The sequence below is a fragment of the Theropithecus gelada genome, chromosome 18 (genome assembly GCF_003255815.1).
Source record: "Theropithecus gelada isolate Dixy chromosome 18, Tgel_1.0, whole genome shotgun sequence".
Lineage (NCBI taxonomy): Eukaryota > Metazoa > Chordata > Mammalia > Primates > Cercopithecidae > Theropithecus > Theropithecus gelada.
Genome location: NC_037686.1, coordinates 10,485,131 through 10,504,235, shown reverse-complemented (window position 1 = coordinate 10,504,235; position 19,105 = coordinate 10,485,131). Strand labels below are relative to the sequence as shown.

The following is a 19,105-nucleotide window of genomic DNA, read 5'->3' as shown; positions in this document are numbered from 1 at the left end:
GTATTCAAAACCTGTGCTTTGTACTGCATTGAGCCGGTATTTTGAGAATATGAATGACATGCAAAAGCTACCCTAGGGATCATGAGCCACGTCGCACATATTGTAGAATATTATTCATATTTTCATTGTGGTAAAGCCTGACGAAAATAGGTTAATAGGTGTACCTCTTCTTAGGCACTGAGTTCGTTATTGATGATTGATTCACAGTAAATGCCTTGTATACATAAATATTTCAAGTAGTACTTGAATGGAAATAAAGTTACATAGAAGAGCAGCAGGATGTTCTATAATTTTGAAATACAAAACTGTCGCTTAGAAATTTATAAAGTAGAAATGAAGCAAAATTTACTTGACATATATCAGCATTTTTTATGTATTTACTGCTTTCTCAACTTCATATTCCTGTTCTTTCAATTTTTACCATATCCAGCACTTTTGTTCTGGATGTTTTGTAAAAGAATGTACAGGTAAGAGGAACCTCGGAATTAGCAAGAAATATTTGTTGAATGAATGAAGGTCAATATAGTGTTAGTAGTTCTATTCTTCCTACTCATTTATTTTTGTGGAAAGAACAGAAATGTTGACTCTTTGAATTCCTCCCCCCTCTATACAAACATTGTCAGTAATCTTAACTTTCTTTTAAATTTAGGGATAAAGTAATTCCTAATAAAGTGGGGACATATTGTATCCAGTTTGGTTTTATGATGGATAAAACAAATATTCTCAACAGTGAACAGGTTTGCTTACTTTTTTAATATACCACAGTTAGCTTTACATTTTCTTTTTGTTCCCCCTTGGTTCTGCATTAAATGAAATAGCTTCATGTTTTCTCATTTAGTTTATGAATGAAATATTTTGTTTAAAAGTGATTATTGGATGTGAAATATAAATAATTCAATTTTCAAGAAAATTAGTATAGAATATGTTTAAATTTGTCCAATAATTTGACCTGTTACAGGAGTCACATTTCCATTTCTCTGTATATTAAAGACTCAGCATTTTAGTGTGTAGTGTCATAAAGTTGCTCATATCAACCATGCATGGAAAATATTAGTCACATTTCACACAGCCATAACAGAGAGCGAAATTATGTCCTTTGCAGCGACATGGATATGGATAGAGGCCATTATCCTAAGTAAATTAACTAAGAAACCAAAAACCAAATACTGCTTGTTCTCCCTTACAAGTGGGAGCTAAGCATTGGGTACACACGGACACAAAGATGGGAACAGTGAACGCTGGGGATTGCAAAAGAGGGGAGAGAGGGAGGTGGGCAAGAGTTGAAAAAATACCTATTAGGTACTGTGTTTGCTACTTGGGTGACGGGATCATTAGAAGCCCAAACCTCAGCATCCTGCAGTAATACTCATGTAACACACTTGCACATATACCCCCTGAATCTAAGATAAAATTTTTAAAATAATAAAAGTTAGAAATTAAAAATAAATAGTATTTCAGTTATTAGGATTCTGGATAGTGATATTCAAGTTAGTTTAAATATACATCATCTACATTTAATACTGTTGGTATAGGCTGGGTGCAGTGGCTTACGCCTATAATCCCAGCACTTTGGGAGGCTGAGGCGGGCAGATCACTTGAGATCAGGAGTTCGAGACCAGCCTGGCCAATAGGGTGAAACCCCGCCTGTACTAAAAATACAAAAATCAGCTGGGCGTGGTGGGCGCACGCCTGTAGTCCCAGCTGTTCAGGAGGCTGAGGCAGGAGAATCGCTTGAACCTCGGAGGTGGAGGTTGCAGTGGGCAGAGATCACGGCCACTGCAGTCCAGCCTGGGTGTCACAGTGAGACTCTGTCTCAAAAAAACAAACAAACAACTGTTGATATACTAATTTTTTAAATTACCTATGTTTTTTAATACCTCTAAGTTTGTTCTTAGAAATGGCTGTAAACATCCAAAAATTAACCTGACCTAACTTTTATGCTGAATTTTAAAAGCAAATTGATTACTTTTAAAAGATTAATAGAAATAAATTTTAGAAGGTAACATTTAATTTTATTTAGTATGTGCCATTGTTACGTCTTCCCTTCCTCTTAAATACTAAAGCATCAATATATTGTTAATCAGAATGTCTCTTTTATTTCTTAAGGTTATAGTTGAAGTCCTGCCTAATCAACCTGTGAAGTTAGTACCTAAAATTAAACCACCTACACCAGCTGTTTCTAATGTTCGCTCAGTTGCCAGTAGGACCTTGGTCAGAGATCTACATCTTAGTATCACGGTAATGTTTATTTTCTTCCAAAACTACAAAGGGTAACAAGAAAAATTATCTTTGATTTTAGGGTACAAAATTATTTTTGTGGATTCTGTCAATTACTCCGATTAAGGTTATAGAGAAAACTTGTGCAGATGAATTAAATATTTGTAAATATCTTTGAATACAAATAGAGAATATATAACATTATACATAAAATGAATTCAGATATACTAAGCAGAACTGACTCAAAATGCAGAAATCTCAAGCTGCCTACCTTTTTTTTTGAGACAGGGTCTTGTTCTGTCACCCAGTCTAGAGTGCCGTGGCACAATCATAGCACCCTGCAGCCTCAAGCAATCCTCCTACCTCAGCCTCCTGGGAAGCTGGGACCACAGTTGCACAGCACCACACCTGGCTAGTTTTAAATTTTTTCTGTGGGGTTTTGCTGTGTTGCCCAGGCTGGTCTTGAAATCCCGACCTCATGTTATTCTCCTGCCTCAGTCTTCCAAAGTGCTGGGATTACAGCTGTGAACCACCACACCCAGCTGCTACCTTTTCTAATACATACCTTTACTCACCTTTTTCGTGTATATATCACGAATGAGTGTGAACTATTGACTCTTCAATGTCCAGTTCACTGAGGGGACAGAAGGACATAAGTTTTTTTTTTGAAGTGATCTGCTCTGATGACTGCTCATAGTTAAGAAAGAAAGAAAATCAGAGCTCCTCCAAGGCTGCTGATTTCATGAAGCGTAAGCAGCAACACAGCTGTCAAAAATACTAACAAAAACATGTAAAACACAGTAGTGGGACTGCACCTGTATGGAAAATTTGGTTGGTGGGATACTTACCTACTTCCAGTTTATTTTCCTGTTTTAGATGATTGGTTATTCTTCCCCAGACATCTCTTCTTTTCCCAAAATATCTTGTTGGGGTCAACAGTGCCATAGAATTACTCCAAGAGTCTTTGAATCTCATATAAGCACCAAACATTGTGTGAAACACATATAGGCCTATTGGTTTTTAAATGTATACAGATGCTGCTGGTGTTAATAAAATAATTAAAGTCACTACAAGTTTATAATAACTTTTTATTAATCACTTTTCACATCAGTAGGTGCTAAAAGTATATGAAAAGGTGATATTTTAAAATGGGAGTCTTGGTAATTTAGTAAGGTAGGAACTGTTGTATTAGGTGGAAGTCTCTTGTTCTTTTATAGTTTCTGGAACTATTTCTTGCCTGTGGAACACTCAAACTTAGAACTGAATTCTGTGCTTAGATTAAGAAAGATAAAGATAATTTAATGTCGGGGGCTCTGTGTCTTATTTCTGATTTGTACATGCTCTTCTCTGGGTTTACTCTTCTGATCATTTTCTCTGATTGTTTTCCATTTTTTGTTTTAAGGATGACTACAACAACCATACTGGAATTGATTTGGTTGGCACTATAATAGCCACCATTAAAGGCTCTAATGAGGAAGATACTGATACCCCACTGTTTATCGGGAAAGTTAGAACACTTGAATTCCCCTTTGTGAATGGTTCAGCTGAAATCGTGGTAAATTTTTTATATCTTTTGGTAGATAGGATTTCTGTATTTAATGTTTTTAACCACCATATTAAGACACCTTTATTTTGGTATAGCTATGAAGATGTTCTAATCATAGCACTAAATTGGAAAGTCAGCTGAAATATTTTCTGATTTTGCTATTACAAATTGAACCCAGGATCTTTTTAAGTAAGACTCCCATTTTTCCTATGGGATGACAGCTTTTTCTGATTCTAGTTGTTTTTAACTTTAGTGACAATACGTGATATTTTATGTTTCATTGAAAAGCTGCCATTATGTGGATAGAAACAAAAAATGTAGCCCAGGTAAATTTGAATTAAACAACTTATATTTGTTACTCATTTTTTTCTAAAATGAAAATAGTTTTATTTGTATTTTAAAAATACACAATGCAAGAACTTCCATAAATAATCAAGATATTGTCACCTGTCAGAGATAATAGATGATTAGCAATTTCGTATTACCTTCCAGAGTTTTAGCATATACAGTAATGCTGCCTGCATACCATGTGTGTATATGATTTATATACATGTTTGGAGGGTATAAAATTTCATTAATAGAATTGTGCCTTTATAAAAATCTTTTCTGGTTTAACATCTCTAGTATATTCTCAGTAAAAGTAAGCCTACATCATTGTACGTTGATGACCACCATTTATTTGATCAATCCTTAGTGAAATTTAGTTATTTTCTAAAGTTTGTTTTTATCAACAGTGCTTCCATTAGCTTTCTTCTATGTACAGTCAGCCCCCCATATCCGTGGGTTTCACATCTGTAGATACAAAAATAATTGGGAAAAAAATTTTATCTGTACTGAATACATACAGACATTTTTCTTGTCAGTATTCTATAAACAATACAACAACTATTTTCATAGCGTTTTATTAGTTATTACTAGTAATCTAGGGATGATTCAAAGTATATGAAGTATGTGCATAGGCTGTATGCAAATACCACACCATTTTATATCAGGGACGTGAGTGTGCATGGATTTGAGTATCTGTGGGAGTCCTGGAACTAGTACTCCACAGATACCAAGGGATGACTATATATCTTTTTGTATATATTATTTCTTTAAGAAATTACTAGAAGCAGAATGTGTTAGAGATAGGATATGCATATTTTAAACCTTTTGGTAGTTATTGCCAATTGCTCTTCAGTTTATATTCCTGCCAGAAGTATATGTCCATCTTACTCATATTAGCAACACTATATATGTGAGCAGTTTTAAAAATTCTAACCAAATATCTGATTAAAAATTTATTTTTGTCACTACTAAGGTTGAACATTTTTTGGCTTTAATCTTTCTAAGATTGTTTACTGACCATTTCTTTTTGAATTTCCATTTTTTTCTTAAAAATATTAGTGCTCTTTTATTAAGTATTAAGTACTTTTTCCTGAGGTGTTTTTTTTGTTTTGTTTTCAGAACTTTCCTTTCTTTATATTGGAGGGGCAGATCATATTCACAGTGCTATCTCTGATATCCTTTCTTTAATTTTTGATATATCTGGATTTTATTGACCCTTTTTCAAATCCATTAATTTTCTTGATATCTTTATCAGTAATTCTAACAGTACTAATAGATATGAAATGTTACCTTTTCTTATATTTTTGTTGTTGTTCATTTCTGTGTCTAACTCATTGCAACATCACATTGTTTCAGTAAAATTAGGCTTATACAGTAGGAGCCTGCAAGCTGTATCTCGCCTGAAGGCTTGTCAGTTGGTCTGGCAGTGGCTGACCAATACAGCATTTTCATTTTAATTAATTTCCAACATTTAAAGTTCTGGAGTTTTTAAATAAAACTCTGCATTTCTAATTTGCTTGGTAAAATCTAAAGATCTGGCAACACTGGGTGAGGATTGTCTTAGCCAACTGTGTGTTCACCCTGAACAGTGACGACTCCTCTCAGTGCATCTGGTTTCCAGTCAGCCACTTCCATGCCACTTCTTTTCATTTATTGACATTGAGGACATATATATTTATCACTTATAGTCACACTTGTTCTTCTGTTTTTATTATAGTAGAGAATAAAGTAAAATTTTCTTGTGCTCTAACAAAAATTAGGTAATGAAAGCCACATTGAAAAACAAAGGGGAGTGGAGAGACATACTTAACATGCAGAGTGGGTTCGTATTGGAAGAAGACATCTAGTCCACTTTACCTGTTTTCCTATTTAGCTATGTCCAGATTTCTTGGCCCCCTTGTAGTCATTTGAAATTGGTAAGCCTGCTGTATATACTCCTGAGATTCAGACAGAGATTTGGTTAATCCCCAGCAGCTGTATATAAAAATCTCTTCACATCATGCATGTAAATGTACTCTTACCACTAGAGGTCCCTGATATCTCACTGAATAAATAGAAAACTCAAGTCCTTCTTGGCTCCTGCCTCACATATTGATTTAGTATGTCTGGAGCAGGGCTCTAAAATCTGATTTTTAACAAGCAGGCGATTCTTAACAAGCAGGTGATTCTTATCATTAGGGAAGTTTAGGAAACACTGGTCCAGAGCACAACCAGTATTTGTAAATGTTCCACGTTATTGCTTTGTTTAAAGTTACAATCTAAATTTGTAGTTGCTCAAGTTTGTTAATTGTGCTATTCAGATTCACTGTATTATTTGCCTACATGAGCTGGACGTTTCTGATGGCAGTGTCTTAAGTTTCATTCTGATATGCATTTGTTTGTTTCTCATATGCCAAATTTCCGTTTATACTTGGATCCAGTTTGGGACTCGTCATTTCTCTTCATTTCTGTTATTCTGTTTATCCTTTTTTCTTGGTAGGTACGCATCAGGGATTAAAAACTGTAAAACTTTGAGATAGGAGATTCCTCTTTAAACAAGACAAAAAGGAAAAGATTATATTTAACTACATTAAAAGTTACACTTTCCACCAGGCACAGTAGCTCATGCCTATAACCTTAACACTTTGGGAGGCCAAGGTGGAAGGATTGCTGGAGCCCAGGAATTCAAGACCAGCTTGGGCAACGTGGCAAAATCCCATCTCTACAAAAAATAGCCACGCATGGTGACACATGCCTATAGCCACAGCTACTCATGTGGCTGAGGTGGGAAGATAGCTTAAGCCTGGGAGGTTGAGACTACAGTGAGCCATGATTATGCTACTGCACTCCAGCCTGGGTGACAGACCAAGACCCTGTCTCAAAAAAAAAAAAAAAAAAAAAGTTACACTTTATGTACTGTAAGCATATCTTAAACAGAATTAAAAGAAACAGTGACAATGTGTTGATAATTGTTGACACTGGATGATCAGATTATCTGATTCTGTATTAGAAAAAACAGTCTTTAAGGTAGTAAATTGAGGAGAAATACCAATTTTGCTATATGCAGTCATGTCATCACTTAATGATGGGCATACGTTCTAAGAAATATATCATCAGGTGATTTCATTGTTGTGCAAATATCATAGAGTATACTTTAACCTAGGTGATACAGCCTACTATACACCTGGGCTATATGTCATAACCTATTTCCTTTTTTTTTTTTTTGAGACAGAGTGTCGCTCTGTCACCCAGGCTGGAGTGCATTGGTGCACTCTTGGCTCACTGCAGCCTCCGCCTCCTGGGTCCAAACAATCCTCCCACCTCAGCCTTCTGAGTAGCTGGGACTACAGGCACATGCCCACCACACCCAGCTGATTTTTGTATTTTCAGTAGAGACAGGGTTTCACCACATTGGCCAGGTTGGTCTCAAACTCTGACCTCAGACGATCCACCCACCTCAGCCTCCCAAAGTGCTGGGATTGTAGGCATGAGCCACCACGCCCAGCAGCATAATCTGTTTCTCCTAGACTACAAACCTGTACAGTATGTGACTATACTGAACACTGTAGGTAATTTTAATATAATAGTATTTGTGTATCTAAACATAGAAAAGGTATAGTAAAATGCAGTATTATAATCTTTTGGGACCACCATTGTACATGTGGTCCTTTGTTAATGAAATGTTGTTATGTGGTGCATGACTGTGTTAGATATATATAATTAGAGGACTGATATATTGAACAGATTTCTAAAACCTCCTAAGGAACTACTTGCAAATCAATCAAAAAAAAAGACAAACCAGTAGAAAAATAAATGGGCAAAGAATATGAGCAGGCAATTAATGGAAAAGAAAATATAAATAACCTGTAAACATAAGAAGCATGATTTCAATACCACTCAGGGGAGATATTAGTTAAAATAATAATGACTGGTTGCTTTTTAATTCTCCCTTTTTAGAAAAAAATATATGATTGATATTAAATGTTGGCCAGCATAAGGGGAATTTGGCAGTCCCATACACTGCTGGTGAGAGGATAAATTGATACAACTTCTTGTGAGGGAAATTTGATACTTACCTTTTAAAATAAACTCGTACTTATCATTATTCATCCCAGAAAACACATTTGCAGAGAAATATTTGGAGATATATTTTTGCTATATTATAGATAATTGTTTAAAAATTGTAAACGTACTAAATATTCACCACCCGATGAATGAGTAGTATAGTATAATGTACTATGCATAAATTTTAAATTGGCATCTATACATTCACATGAATTGATCAAATCGAGTGCTGAAATCAAGTTGCTAAAGTATAAAGTATATGTTACTTATTTTTAAAATGCAAACAGTATTTTTTAAATACATGTTTGCATTTGTGTAAGTCTGTTGAAAACCACATTCAGAAACTGGCAATTGGTTTAATGGTGGGCTTGTATTCTATATTCTTTGGGAAAAAGTCTGTGAGCTATAATTTATAATTTTATTTCATGGATTGACCTACAGTGTCATATTGATTTAGACTTTTTAAAAATACTGCTTCTTTGTAAATTGTATTGTTATAGTCTAAACAAAAACAGCTAGTGTCATTGTTTCCCATAGAATTGTGTGGAAAAAAATCATTTCAGATAAAAATATATTTGTGTCATTTACTAGTTATATGTTATGGTCTTAAAGTATATCAAGAGGTTTTTTGTCCATTAATGAGAAAAACACAATTTAAAAAATCTTTAGAGCTTTTCAAAATCTCTTGTTCTGTCACCTGGGACTTTGATGGGTCTATTTCCATGGTAACAGCTGTAACTTAAACTCAGCATTGGGCTTTGTGATTGTTTTTATAACTTTCACACTATCAGCTGTTTCATGCTGCTTTCAATTTAGAGGTTAGAATCAAGAAGATTTTACAGGTCAAAACTATAAGCAGCCATCAATATTTCTAATGTGAAGGAAATAACTTTTTCTTGAAATTTTTTATTATATATAATTTTCACATAAGCTGTTTATTGATACGATCATTTGGCTTTCAAACCAATACCAGAAGGTAAAATGTTTTATGTCTTGGGTAGTGGTGGGTGGTGATGATGGTTTAATGGAATCTTAAGGATCAGCCTATGCCTTTGGCCTTTAAAATTAACCACTTAACTTGAAAACAGAGCATAATGAGTTATGTAACATTTTTATGTTGAAAGATTTCTTTTTAAATCTTGTTTTCCCCTTTTGTTTGTTTATATGTACAGAGTCTGGTGCTGGCAGAAAGTAGTCCTGGAAGGGATAGTACTGAATATTTTATTGTATTTGAGCCCCGGCTACCACTTTTATCAAGAACCTTAGAACCATATATCCTACCATTCATGTTTTACAATGGTAAGTTTCTAGGAAATAAATGGTTAAACTCCATTGTTAGTGATACTTTAGATAACCTTGTTTTGCTTTCCATTAACATGGTGTTTATTAGCTATTTAATCACATCATGACATATTTCAGAAAAGTCAGTTTTTACATTAAATTATCTCAATTTTTTTTCTTAGATGTTAAGAAGCAGCAACAAATGGCAGCACTTACAAAAGAAAAGGACCAATTATCTCAGTCTATTATTATGTATAAAAGTTTATTTGAAGCCAGCCAACAGCTTCTTAATGAAATGAAATGTAAGTCATTTTGTATTCAAGACAAAAATTATGCTTTGGGGAATGATGAGGCAGGAGGTGAAATCATGATACACAAACATGCTTCCACTTTCCTAAACCACAAGTAAAATGCAGAATGTTGCAGAAAGGTGGTAATGATGGTTGATACTGTCATTGAGAATTCTTAAGATGAAGTATTTCTTATTTTAAATAAATTTGTATCCTGCTTACTTATAAAAAATTGACACATTCTGTTAGGAATGTGGACCTGTGGAAAATTTAAGGCTTTCTACATAATAATGTTTATATTTAGCTCTGGCTTCTGGCAAAAGATACTGGATAATATCACCAAGGGAGTAATGTGTAATGTAATTTTTCATTTGACTAATGAGCTGTATGTATTTTACTTCAAACATCTGCAGTTTGTCATATTATGGAGGTATCTGGGGCAGCACACACTGATACTGAAATATGTAAATTATTCTTGAGTCACTTCACAGAACATTTGCTGCAGTTTTTTTGTTTTTGTTTTTTGAGACACAGTCTCACTCTGTCACCCAGACTGGAGTGCAGTGGTGTGATCTTACTCACTGCACCCTGCGCCTCCCAGATTCAAGTGATTCTCGTGCCTCAGCCTCCCAAGTAGCTAGGATTACAGGCACGCACCACCACGCCTGGCTGATTTTTGTATTTTTAGTAGAGACAGGATTTCACCATGTTGGCCAGGCTGGTCTGGAACTTCTTACCTCAAGTGATCTGCCCACCTTGGCCCCCCAAAGTGCTAGGATTACAGGTGTGAGCCACCACACCCAGCCTACGTTTGCTGCAATTCTTAATAATGTTTCATATAATTGAAAGACATTTTCTGAGTTGTGCTCTATCATCTCTTCCCTTTTCATTTGTCATATTTTTTTGGTAAAGTTTTTGACTTTGTGTTAGTTATTTTGATCAAGTTAACCAAGAAATATTTACTGCTTGCCTCAAAGTACTCACTTTCATGTATGCCTGTACAAGATCAAGGATATTTAGAATATAATAGGAGCTAAATCTAGTAATGAGATAATATGTCATTTGTGTAGCACTAAAAATTGTTTTTATAAAGTCTTTCTTTGTTCGAGAACAACCTTGTGCAATTATGTATAAATTATGTATACTCGTGAATTAAGTCACTTATCCAAGATTACTAGGAGTTTGCAGTATATCATATCTCCCTTTAGTTGCATTAATTTTGTTTTCTCATTTTTGTGTATCAGAATTGAGACTTAAGATGTATAGTTTAATTTTGAATTTCTAAAATGGTCACCTATCAGTTTTCATTTTAGCAACAGACATTAAAAGGAAAAAATGAAAGGAATTTAAAAATATTTTCCAAAAACTATGATTTGGGGGCTATCAGAAATTGATGCAAGTTTTTTGTTTTTAATTTTAGGTCAAGTTGAAGAAGCAAGATTAAAAGAGGCCCAATTGCGAAATGAACTAAAAATACATAATATTGACATTCCTACAACACAACAGGTACAATTTCCAAGTATATGTGAAAGATTTTTTATTAAAGTCCATTCTACAATATGCAGTTTTTATTAGGAATTCTATGAGTATTGTTTTAGGATACAAGGACGTGTGCATTATAGTCTAGTCACTAGACATTAAAAATGACTAACAAAATGATAGAGTGCTCTATTCAAAGAAATTGCAATTTGTATTTTTAATGTAATGACACCAATAAATGCAGTTAATAATACATCAGTTCAAGTACTGCTTTGAAAAGGGTGCATAACCAATACACGTGGTGGTAAACAAAATAAGAGAAAATAAAAAGCAATCTAGATTTTTAAAATTTATATTCTTTTATATGTGTAACTCGGATTCAAAGAGAAGTCCTATTATAGGTAGTGTATATCTTCGCTAAGATTTTTTAAAATTCAGTGAAGTGGGAACTTTATATTACTATAATCATGGTTTTTTAAATTGTGTTTTCTTTGTGTGTGTGTGTTTTCTGATAGTTTGTCTTTTTTTTTTTTTTTTTAAATAATGCCTACTTACCAACTTTATATTCTTGAGTTATCTAAATTGTTAATTTTTCTCCACTGTCATTATGGGCTGCCTGGTTCAAGAGTAATTGGTCTTGTAGTTAATTTTTCTTTATAAATTATAGGTGCCACACATTGAGGCGCTTCTGAAAAGAAAGCTATCAGAACAGGAAGAACTGAAGAAAAAACCTAGAAGATCATGTACTCTTCCAAACTATACTAAAGGCAGTGGGGATGTTTTGGGAAAGGTTTGTGTTTATTAAGCCTTTGGAGAGGCAGTACATTTTATTATCTTGTTTGTTTAAAATGGGTCTTCTAAAAGTGACAAAAAAGTGTCAGGTTCTTTTTTTTTTTTTTTTTTTTTTTGAGACAGAAGCTCTGCTGCCCAGGCTGGAGTGCAGTGGCATGATCTTGGCTCACTGCAAGCTCCGCCTCCCGGGTTCATGCCATTCTCCTGCCTCAGCCTCCCGAGTAGCTGAGACTACAGGCGCCCGCCACCTCGCCCGGCTAGTTTTTTTGTATTTTTTAGTAGAGACGGGGTTTCACCGTGTCAGCCAGGATGGTCTCGATCTCCTGACCTCGTGATCCGCCCGTCTCGGCCTCCCAAAGTTCTGGGATTACAGGCTTGAGCCACCGCGCCCGGCCAAAAAGTGTCAGGTTCTTTGTAATTTACTTCTTTCCAATAAAGTACCTGCTCTTATTATTGCAGTAGGGATTTGGTAGAGTTTAAAACTAAAATCGGTAATATTACTATTGAGGGCTGTGGCAGAAGTTGTTAAGATGTATTAGTTCAAGGCTTATTGTTTACTTAGAGATGCTTTCATGTCATGCAGCTCTTTTTTTGGAGGGGGAGACAGTCTATCACCCAGGCTGGAGTGCAATGGTAAGACTATGGCTCAGTGCTCCCTCCATCTCCTGGGCTCAAGCGATCCTCCTGCTTCAGCCCCCCAAGTAGCTGTGATTACAGGCGTGTGCCACCATGCCCAGCTAAACCGAGGTCAAGTAACTTGCTCATAGTTGCACAGCTAGCAAGTGGCAGAGCCAGGGGTGAAACCCCAGGTAGTCTGACTCTGGAGTCTTTGGTTATTGCCTATGCATGTATATTCTACTTTTATAACCACCGTATGAACTATTATTTGTAGTATTTCTCATTTATACATGAAGAAATTGAAATTCAGGGAGCTCAAATAACTTGTTAAAATATAGTTAAAGGCGGCCGGGCGCGGTGGCTCAAGCCTGTAATCCCAGCACTTTGGGAGGCCGAGACGGGCGGATCACGAGGTCAAGAGATCGAGACCATCCTGGCTAACACGGTGAAACCCCATCTCTACTAAAAAATACAAAAACTAGCCGGGCGAGGTGGCGGGCGCCTGTAGTCCCAGCTACTCGGGAGGCTGAGGCAGGAGAATGGCGTGAACCCGGGAGGCGGAGCTTGCAGTGAGCTGAGATCCGGCCACTGCACTCCAGCCCGGGCGACAGAGCGAGACTCCGTCTCAAAAAAAAAAAAAAAAAAAAAAAAAAGTTAAAGGCAGAGCTTAGATGTGACTCAAGGTCTCTCTGACTCTAAAATCTGTGGTAGTTTATTTTATATGCCTTCACAAATACACTGCCTACTGAAAATAGGGGGTAATGTGTAGCAATGTTTATGACCAAAACCATGTACATTATTACTCAAACCTCAGATTTGCAAATTGAAAAATTGAATTTAAATTTAAATTAAATATAAATTTATACATTACAAAACAAGCTGCTAATATACAATGTTTTAAAATGTTATTCTTTAGAACCAATTTTTAGAAAAAAGCAGTTCTTTGATCCTAAGCATATAAATATATGGTTTCCACATTTTAATAGTCCATCCAATACAAAATTCTTGCACAATATGTAAAATTTTTACCAACATATAAATTTTAGCAAGAGAAATGTATTTTAAAGTCTCCTTTTTAAATATTTCCCATTGCATGTCTTGAAAATCTGGGGGAAATCTTTGCAATTTCATTTTACATAGTTTCTCTTTTGTCCCCTCAGAAGTACAAACCCTACCCTAACCAATAGGAGAAAACTTTGCAATCCTTCCATGTCATCCTTAGTCTTTTCCCTTGCTTCCTTAAAAAATACTCTTCCTGGCATTTATTATAAAACTAGAATAGTCCAGGCACAGTGGCTCGCACCTGTAATCCCAACATTTTGGGAGGCCAAGACGGGCGCATTATCTGAGATCAGGAGTTTGAGACCAGCCTGGCCAACCTGGTGAAACCCCGTATCTAATAAATACAAAAAATAGCCAGGTGTGGTGGCATGTGCCTGAAATCACAGCTACTCAGTAGACTGAGGCAGAAGAATTGTTTGAATCTGGGAGGCAGAGGTTGCAGTGAGCTGAGATCACGCCACTGCACTCCAGCCTGGGCGACAGAGCGAGACTCTGTCTCAAAAAAATTAAAAAACCCTGGAATAAATAATCGTAGAAATATAGTAGGAACAAGGGGAGGCTTTTTTCCCCCAAACTTCAAAATGTATTTGTTTTTAACATCATGAATACCTCAAGTAACTTAGATATTTTACACATTTCTTCCTCAATTCCTAATATCTTGAAATCCCATCTCTAAATGAGGAAGATATAGTAGCAGTTTTTTTGTTGTTGTTGTTTAGTTAAACATATTATGATTATAATTAACATGCCCTTCTAAATAGGTTTTATGATAGTATCATGGTATTTCTTTTACAAAACACATCTAAATGTCACAAGTAAGCCATTTCTTCTTCTTACATTTCGTTTGCCTCTACTAATTCTTTCTCCATTGGCTAGAACATTGTTTTCATTTACATGTACTAGTTTTTTTTTGCATGTTCATACTAACTTCTAGAGAATTAGAATATAAGGATAGATGTTAGGATGTGTTTTGTTTATTGGCTTTTTTTTGAGACACGATCTCACTCCTGTCGCCCAGGCTGGAGTTCAGTGATGCATCTCGGCTCACTGCAGCCTGGACTTCCTGAGCTCAGGTCATCCTCCCACCTCAGCACCCCAGTAGCTGGGACTACAGTTTCATGCCACCATGCCCCCCTAATTTTTTGTATTTTTAGTGGAGATGGGGTTTCGTGATGTTGCTCAGGCTGGTCTCAAACTCCTGGGCTCAAGCAATCAGCCTGCCTCAACTCCCAAAGTGTTAGTAATACAGGCGTGGGTCACCATGTCCAGCCTGATGTTTCTAAAAGTGACACACAATGTTCTTATTGCTAGGGCGGATTTGTGCTACCAGATCAAGTAAGATTAAAGGGTAGACACCACCATCCTAGCACAATGAATTAGGCTTTGACACTGACCACAATAGTCCAATCTTGGTGGACTTGACTTTGAACAAGAATGCTTGTTGATGATTGGGTGTTCACGCACATGTGTGAAATATGCCACCGTTGAACCTTGTTACACTGTTGGCACATTACCTGTCTGATCTGAGGGAAAGAAAAAGGATACTTGTGTCTGAAGCAAGGATTTGTAATTTTTTATTTATTCTAAGCTCCAAAGCATTGTTCCTAGAAACAGAAACAAAAGAAACAATTCTTTTTTGTTTTGGAGACAGGTTCTTGCTCTGTCAGACTGTAGTGCAGTGGCACGATCTCGGCTCACTGCAGCCTCTACCTCCTGGGCTCAAGTTATCCTCCTTCCTCAGCCTCCTGAGTAGCAGAAGAAACAATTCCTATTTGTGATGTTCAGATTTGTTTTCTGAAAGGAATACTATAATATTGGAGTAAAGAATTTACTTAGAAGGGAAGGGCATATTAACTGTATGTTTAATTGAACTGCATTATTGTATGTGTATATTATTTAAGTGTACTTTATGATTATTTTACCAAGAAGACAGATCCCATTTATAGAGTGTTAAAATGTGAAAAAAGTATATATTACTAGCAAATAAAATTTCTAATTATTTCATCCCTGAGCGGTCTGAAAAGGAAAAATTCCTAATATTTTTATTTGCTCATTTGCAACTTTACTGGAGTTTAATCTTTAGAAAAAAAATTTTTTAATTTAATAGCAGAATAGAATGTTTAATATATTCAAGTTAAGTTTTTAACAACTTGACAATTTATTTTTAATTCATGTGTTTCAGAAAAGTTTTTGTTACCTAGGCTTGGGCTTTTAAAGTAATATCAAATTTTTATAAATGGATTTTATATTTTTTTACTTGATTTTATGAAAATGGGTTGTAGATTGCACATCTAGCACAAATTGAAGATGATAGAGCTGCGATGGTTATTTCTTGGCATCTGGCAAGTGATATGGACTGTGTAGTCACCCTAACCACTGATGCTGCACGTCGTATCTATGATGAAACCCAAGGTCGTCAGCAGGTGTTGCCCCTTGATTCTATTTATAAGAAGACTCTTCCAGATTGGAAAAGGTTAGAAAAAAGTGAAAGTAATGGTTTTTTCTGAAATATATTTTCTGTTTTTTTATCAAAGCCTTGAATTTAAAAATGATTTATCTAAAAGATATCTAAAACAGAGAATTGACTTGAATTATCTACATTATTTTTGTCTTCATCACAAATGGGCATTTTTCATTACATATGCTGGCTATGTTTTATTTGCCAATTAAATGTTATTTATATATGTAATGTATACACACAAAGACATACATTACATGTATATGTAATGTATACACACAAGACATAAAAAATACAAAGACATAAAATTTTTTTTTAATTTTTTAATTTTTATTTTTTGAGATGCAGTCTTGCTCTGTCAGCCAGGCTGGGCGTGATCACAACTCAGTGCAGCCTCAACCTCCCTGGATTCAAACTACCCTCGCACCTCAGCTTCCCAAGTAGCTGGGACTACAGGTGCATGCCAGCATGCCCAGCTAAATTTTTTTTTTTTTTTTTAATTGCTATATTGCCCAGGCTGGTCTCAAACTTTTGGGCTCAAGCAGTCCTCCCACCTCAGTTTCCCATACTGCTAGGATTACAGGTGTGAATCACTGCATCCAGGCCCTTTTTTATATTTTATGTCTACTCTGATTAGGCCTACTTTTAAAAATGCACCTAAAGACAGGAAGGAAATACTAACAAAAAAATAAATAAAAATGTATAACAGAATATTGGTCAGTATTTTCTCAGATTACTAAACAAAGCTTTTCACGGCCTGTAATTGCATAGGAATGGGGACTTGAAGGAGAATGGGATCTCATTAAGAGTCTACTATGTCAGTAAACTTGTTATTTCATCTTATAAATCTAAAAATAGATTGAGGAAACAAAACAGCTGTATGTTGAACTCAGATCTATCGGATTCTAAAATCTGCTACCCTGCAGCTAGTCAGTACTCAAAGGAACAGCATGGGAAATCCTGACAGGTCATTGTTACTGTGTTGATAAAGGTAATGCTTTTTTTTTTTTTTTTTTTTTGAGACAGAGTCTCGCTCTGTCGCCCAGGCCGGAGTGGAGTGGCGCGATCTTGGCTCACTGCAATCTCCACCTCCCGGGTTCACACCACTCTCCTGCCTCAGCCTCCCAAGTAGCTGGGACTACAAGCGTCTACCACCACGCTCGGCTAATTTTTTTTGTATTTTTTTTTAGTGGAGATGGGGTTTCACTGTGTTAGCCAGGATGATCTTGATCTCCTGACCTCGTGATCCGCCTGCCTCGGCCTCCCAAGGTGCTGGGATTACAGGCGTGAGCCACTGCGCCCAGCCCACTTAAGAGAATGGGTTTAACTCTTGCCCAGACTGGAGTGCAGTGTCTACTCACAGGCACAGTCATAGCTCATTGCAGCCTCAAACTTGTGGGCTCAAGTGATCCTCCTGCCTCAGCCTACCAAGTAACTGGGACGACTAGAGGCATGTACCCCTCACACCCTAATGCTTTTTGTGAGAAGAATTTTTTTCTCCAGGAGGGCTTATTTATCTCTTTAATCCCTGGAGACTAAGTTAAGGATCCTTGATTTAGGGAAATTATGGATTTGACATTTAAGACTAACGTTTGTTCTAGAAACGAGTTATCCTCTCTGTTTCTGGTATTCTCTCTCTTACTGGGATTGAGTTAACTAGAGCTCCTCCACACCTATGTTGAAGGGAAAGTCTCCGACACCCCAGTCAACTACCATCTCTGAAATTCCATTGTTTTCATCTACTGGCTTCAATTCCTCTTCTATTGTGTCGGAAGGACAAGGAGACAGGGGACATAGAGCTGCCTTCCTCATATGTTTCTCAGTCTTGGGCCTTGCCCCTTCCCCTAGTCATTCTGTGACCACTCTTCACGTGAACAGTTACGTCATTCATACTCTCATTTGGAACCAGCTTTAGAGGCTACTTTTTTTCTTTCCTTGTCAAATGAAACTATTATTATATTGTTAATACAAACTAATAGAAGGTAGTAGTACAGATAAAACCAAGTAGATTTTTTATATGGTCAGTATTGTTTTCATTTCTAAGGGCATAATAGCTGATCATTTAGAAGTATCACTTGTGGTGGATTGGGAGTTCATTGTATGATCAAAATGATGTGTAATATATTCATGTTTTCCATATTGTCTTTTTTAAAATTGAAAAAGTCATGTACTTTAATATCTTTTTAAAATTTCTTTTTATTTAGACCTCTACCTCATTTCCGAAATGGAAAATTGTATTTTAAACCCATTGGAGATCCAGTCTTTGCTCGAGACTTGTTAACATTTCCAGATAATGTAGAACATTGTGAAACAGGTAAAAGACATTATGGTGGCTTTACTTTTGTACAGATGTTAAATTTGTGATACAAATCTATAAATTATTGGTAATGAAAATTTATATTCTTATTTTGCTTATCAGTCATAGTTTTACCAATATTTTTTAGAGGACAGTCAAATAAAATTAGAACGAATACTAGCATTCTTTCAAAGAAAGACTTGCAATGTGCATTATATTTTAATATGACCAAGGAAAATATCATAATTTTCAAAATTCATTTATTGACTTTTTTAGTATTTGGTATGCTGTTAGGAGACACCATTATTTTGGATAATCTGGATGCAGCCAATCATTATAGAAAAGAGGTATGTATTTGATTTCTTTTTAAATTTGTAGACTTCAGTTTTAATGTGTATCATGTCCATTTGATGATACATATATAAATGACTAGCCTTTTCAAGACCAATTTAAATTCTGCAAATTGATAAGCAACATAAAAGTAGGCAAAATGTAGGAATGAATGGATGAGGATGCAAATTTAAATAGATGTGTTTTGGGGCTATGAAATTGTCTAAGACTCAAAACAGTGTCTGTTAGCATTGGAAAAAAGTACTGTCAGGTAATTTTGGTGTAAAATGTAATTTGCTGTAGCTCTTTGTATTAGTTTTCTAGGGCAGCCATTAACTGATGTAAATGATAGAAATATTACTGTC

The 19,105-nt window shown here is 35.7% G+C and overlaps 1 protein-coding gene and 1 pseudogene across 1 annotated transcript in view; both read left to right on the top strand.

Annotated features, from left to right (window-relative positions):
* The window catches only part of SMCHD1 (structural maintenance of chromosomes flexible hinge domain containing 1), a 161,862-nt gene that overhangs the window by 117,183 nt on the left and 25,574 nt on the right, over nt 1-19,105 (top strand). The window contains exons 35-44 of the mRNA XM_025365383.1: nt 650-737; nt 2,107-2,238; nt 3,620-3,772; nt 9,307-9,433; nt 9,598-9,717; nt 11,126-11,211; nt 11,852-11,974; nt 15,939-16,129; nt 18,319-18,428; nt 18,687-18,757. Of these exons, the coding sequence (XP_025221168.1) occupies nt 650-737; nt 2,107-2,238; nt 3,620-3,772; nt 9,307-9,433; nt 9,598-9,717; nt 11,126-11,211; nt 11,852-11,974; nt 15,939-16,129; nt 18,319-18,428; nt 18,687-18,757 (1,201 nt within the window). The remainder of the gene's footprint in view (nt 1-649; nt 738-2,106; nt 2,239-3,619; nt 3,773-9,306; nt 9,434-9,597; nt 9,718-11,125; nt 11,212-11,851; nt 11,975-15,938; nt 16,130-18,318; nt 18,429-18,686; nt 18,758-19,105) is intronic.
* LOC112611765 lies at nt 15,063-15,180 on the top strand (annotated as a pseudogene).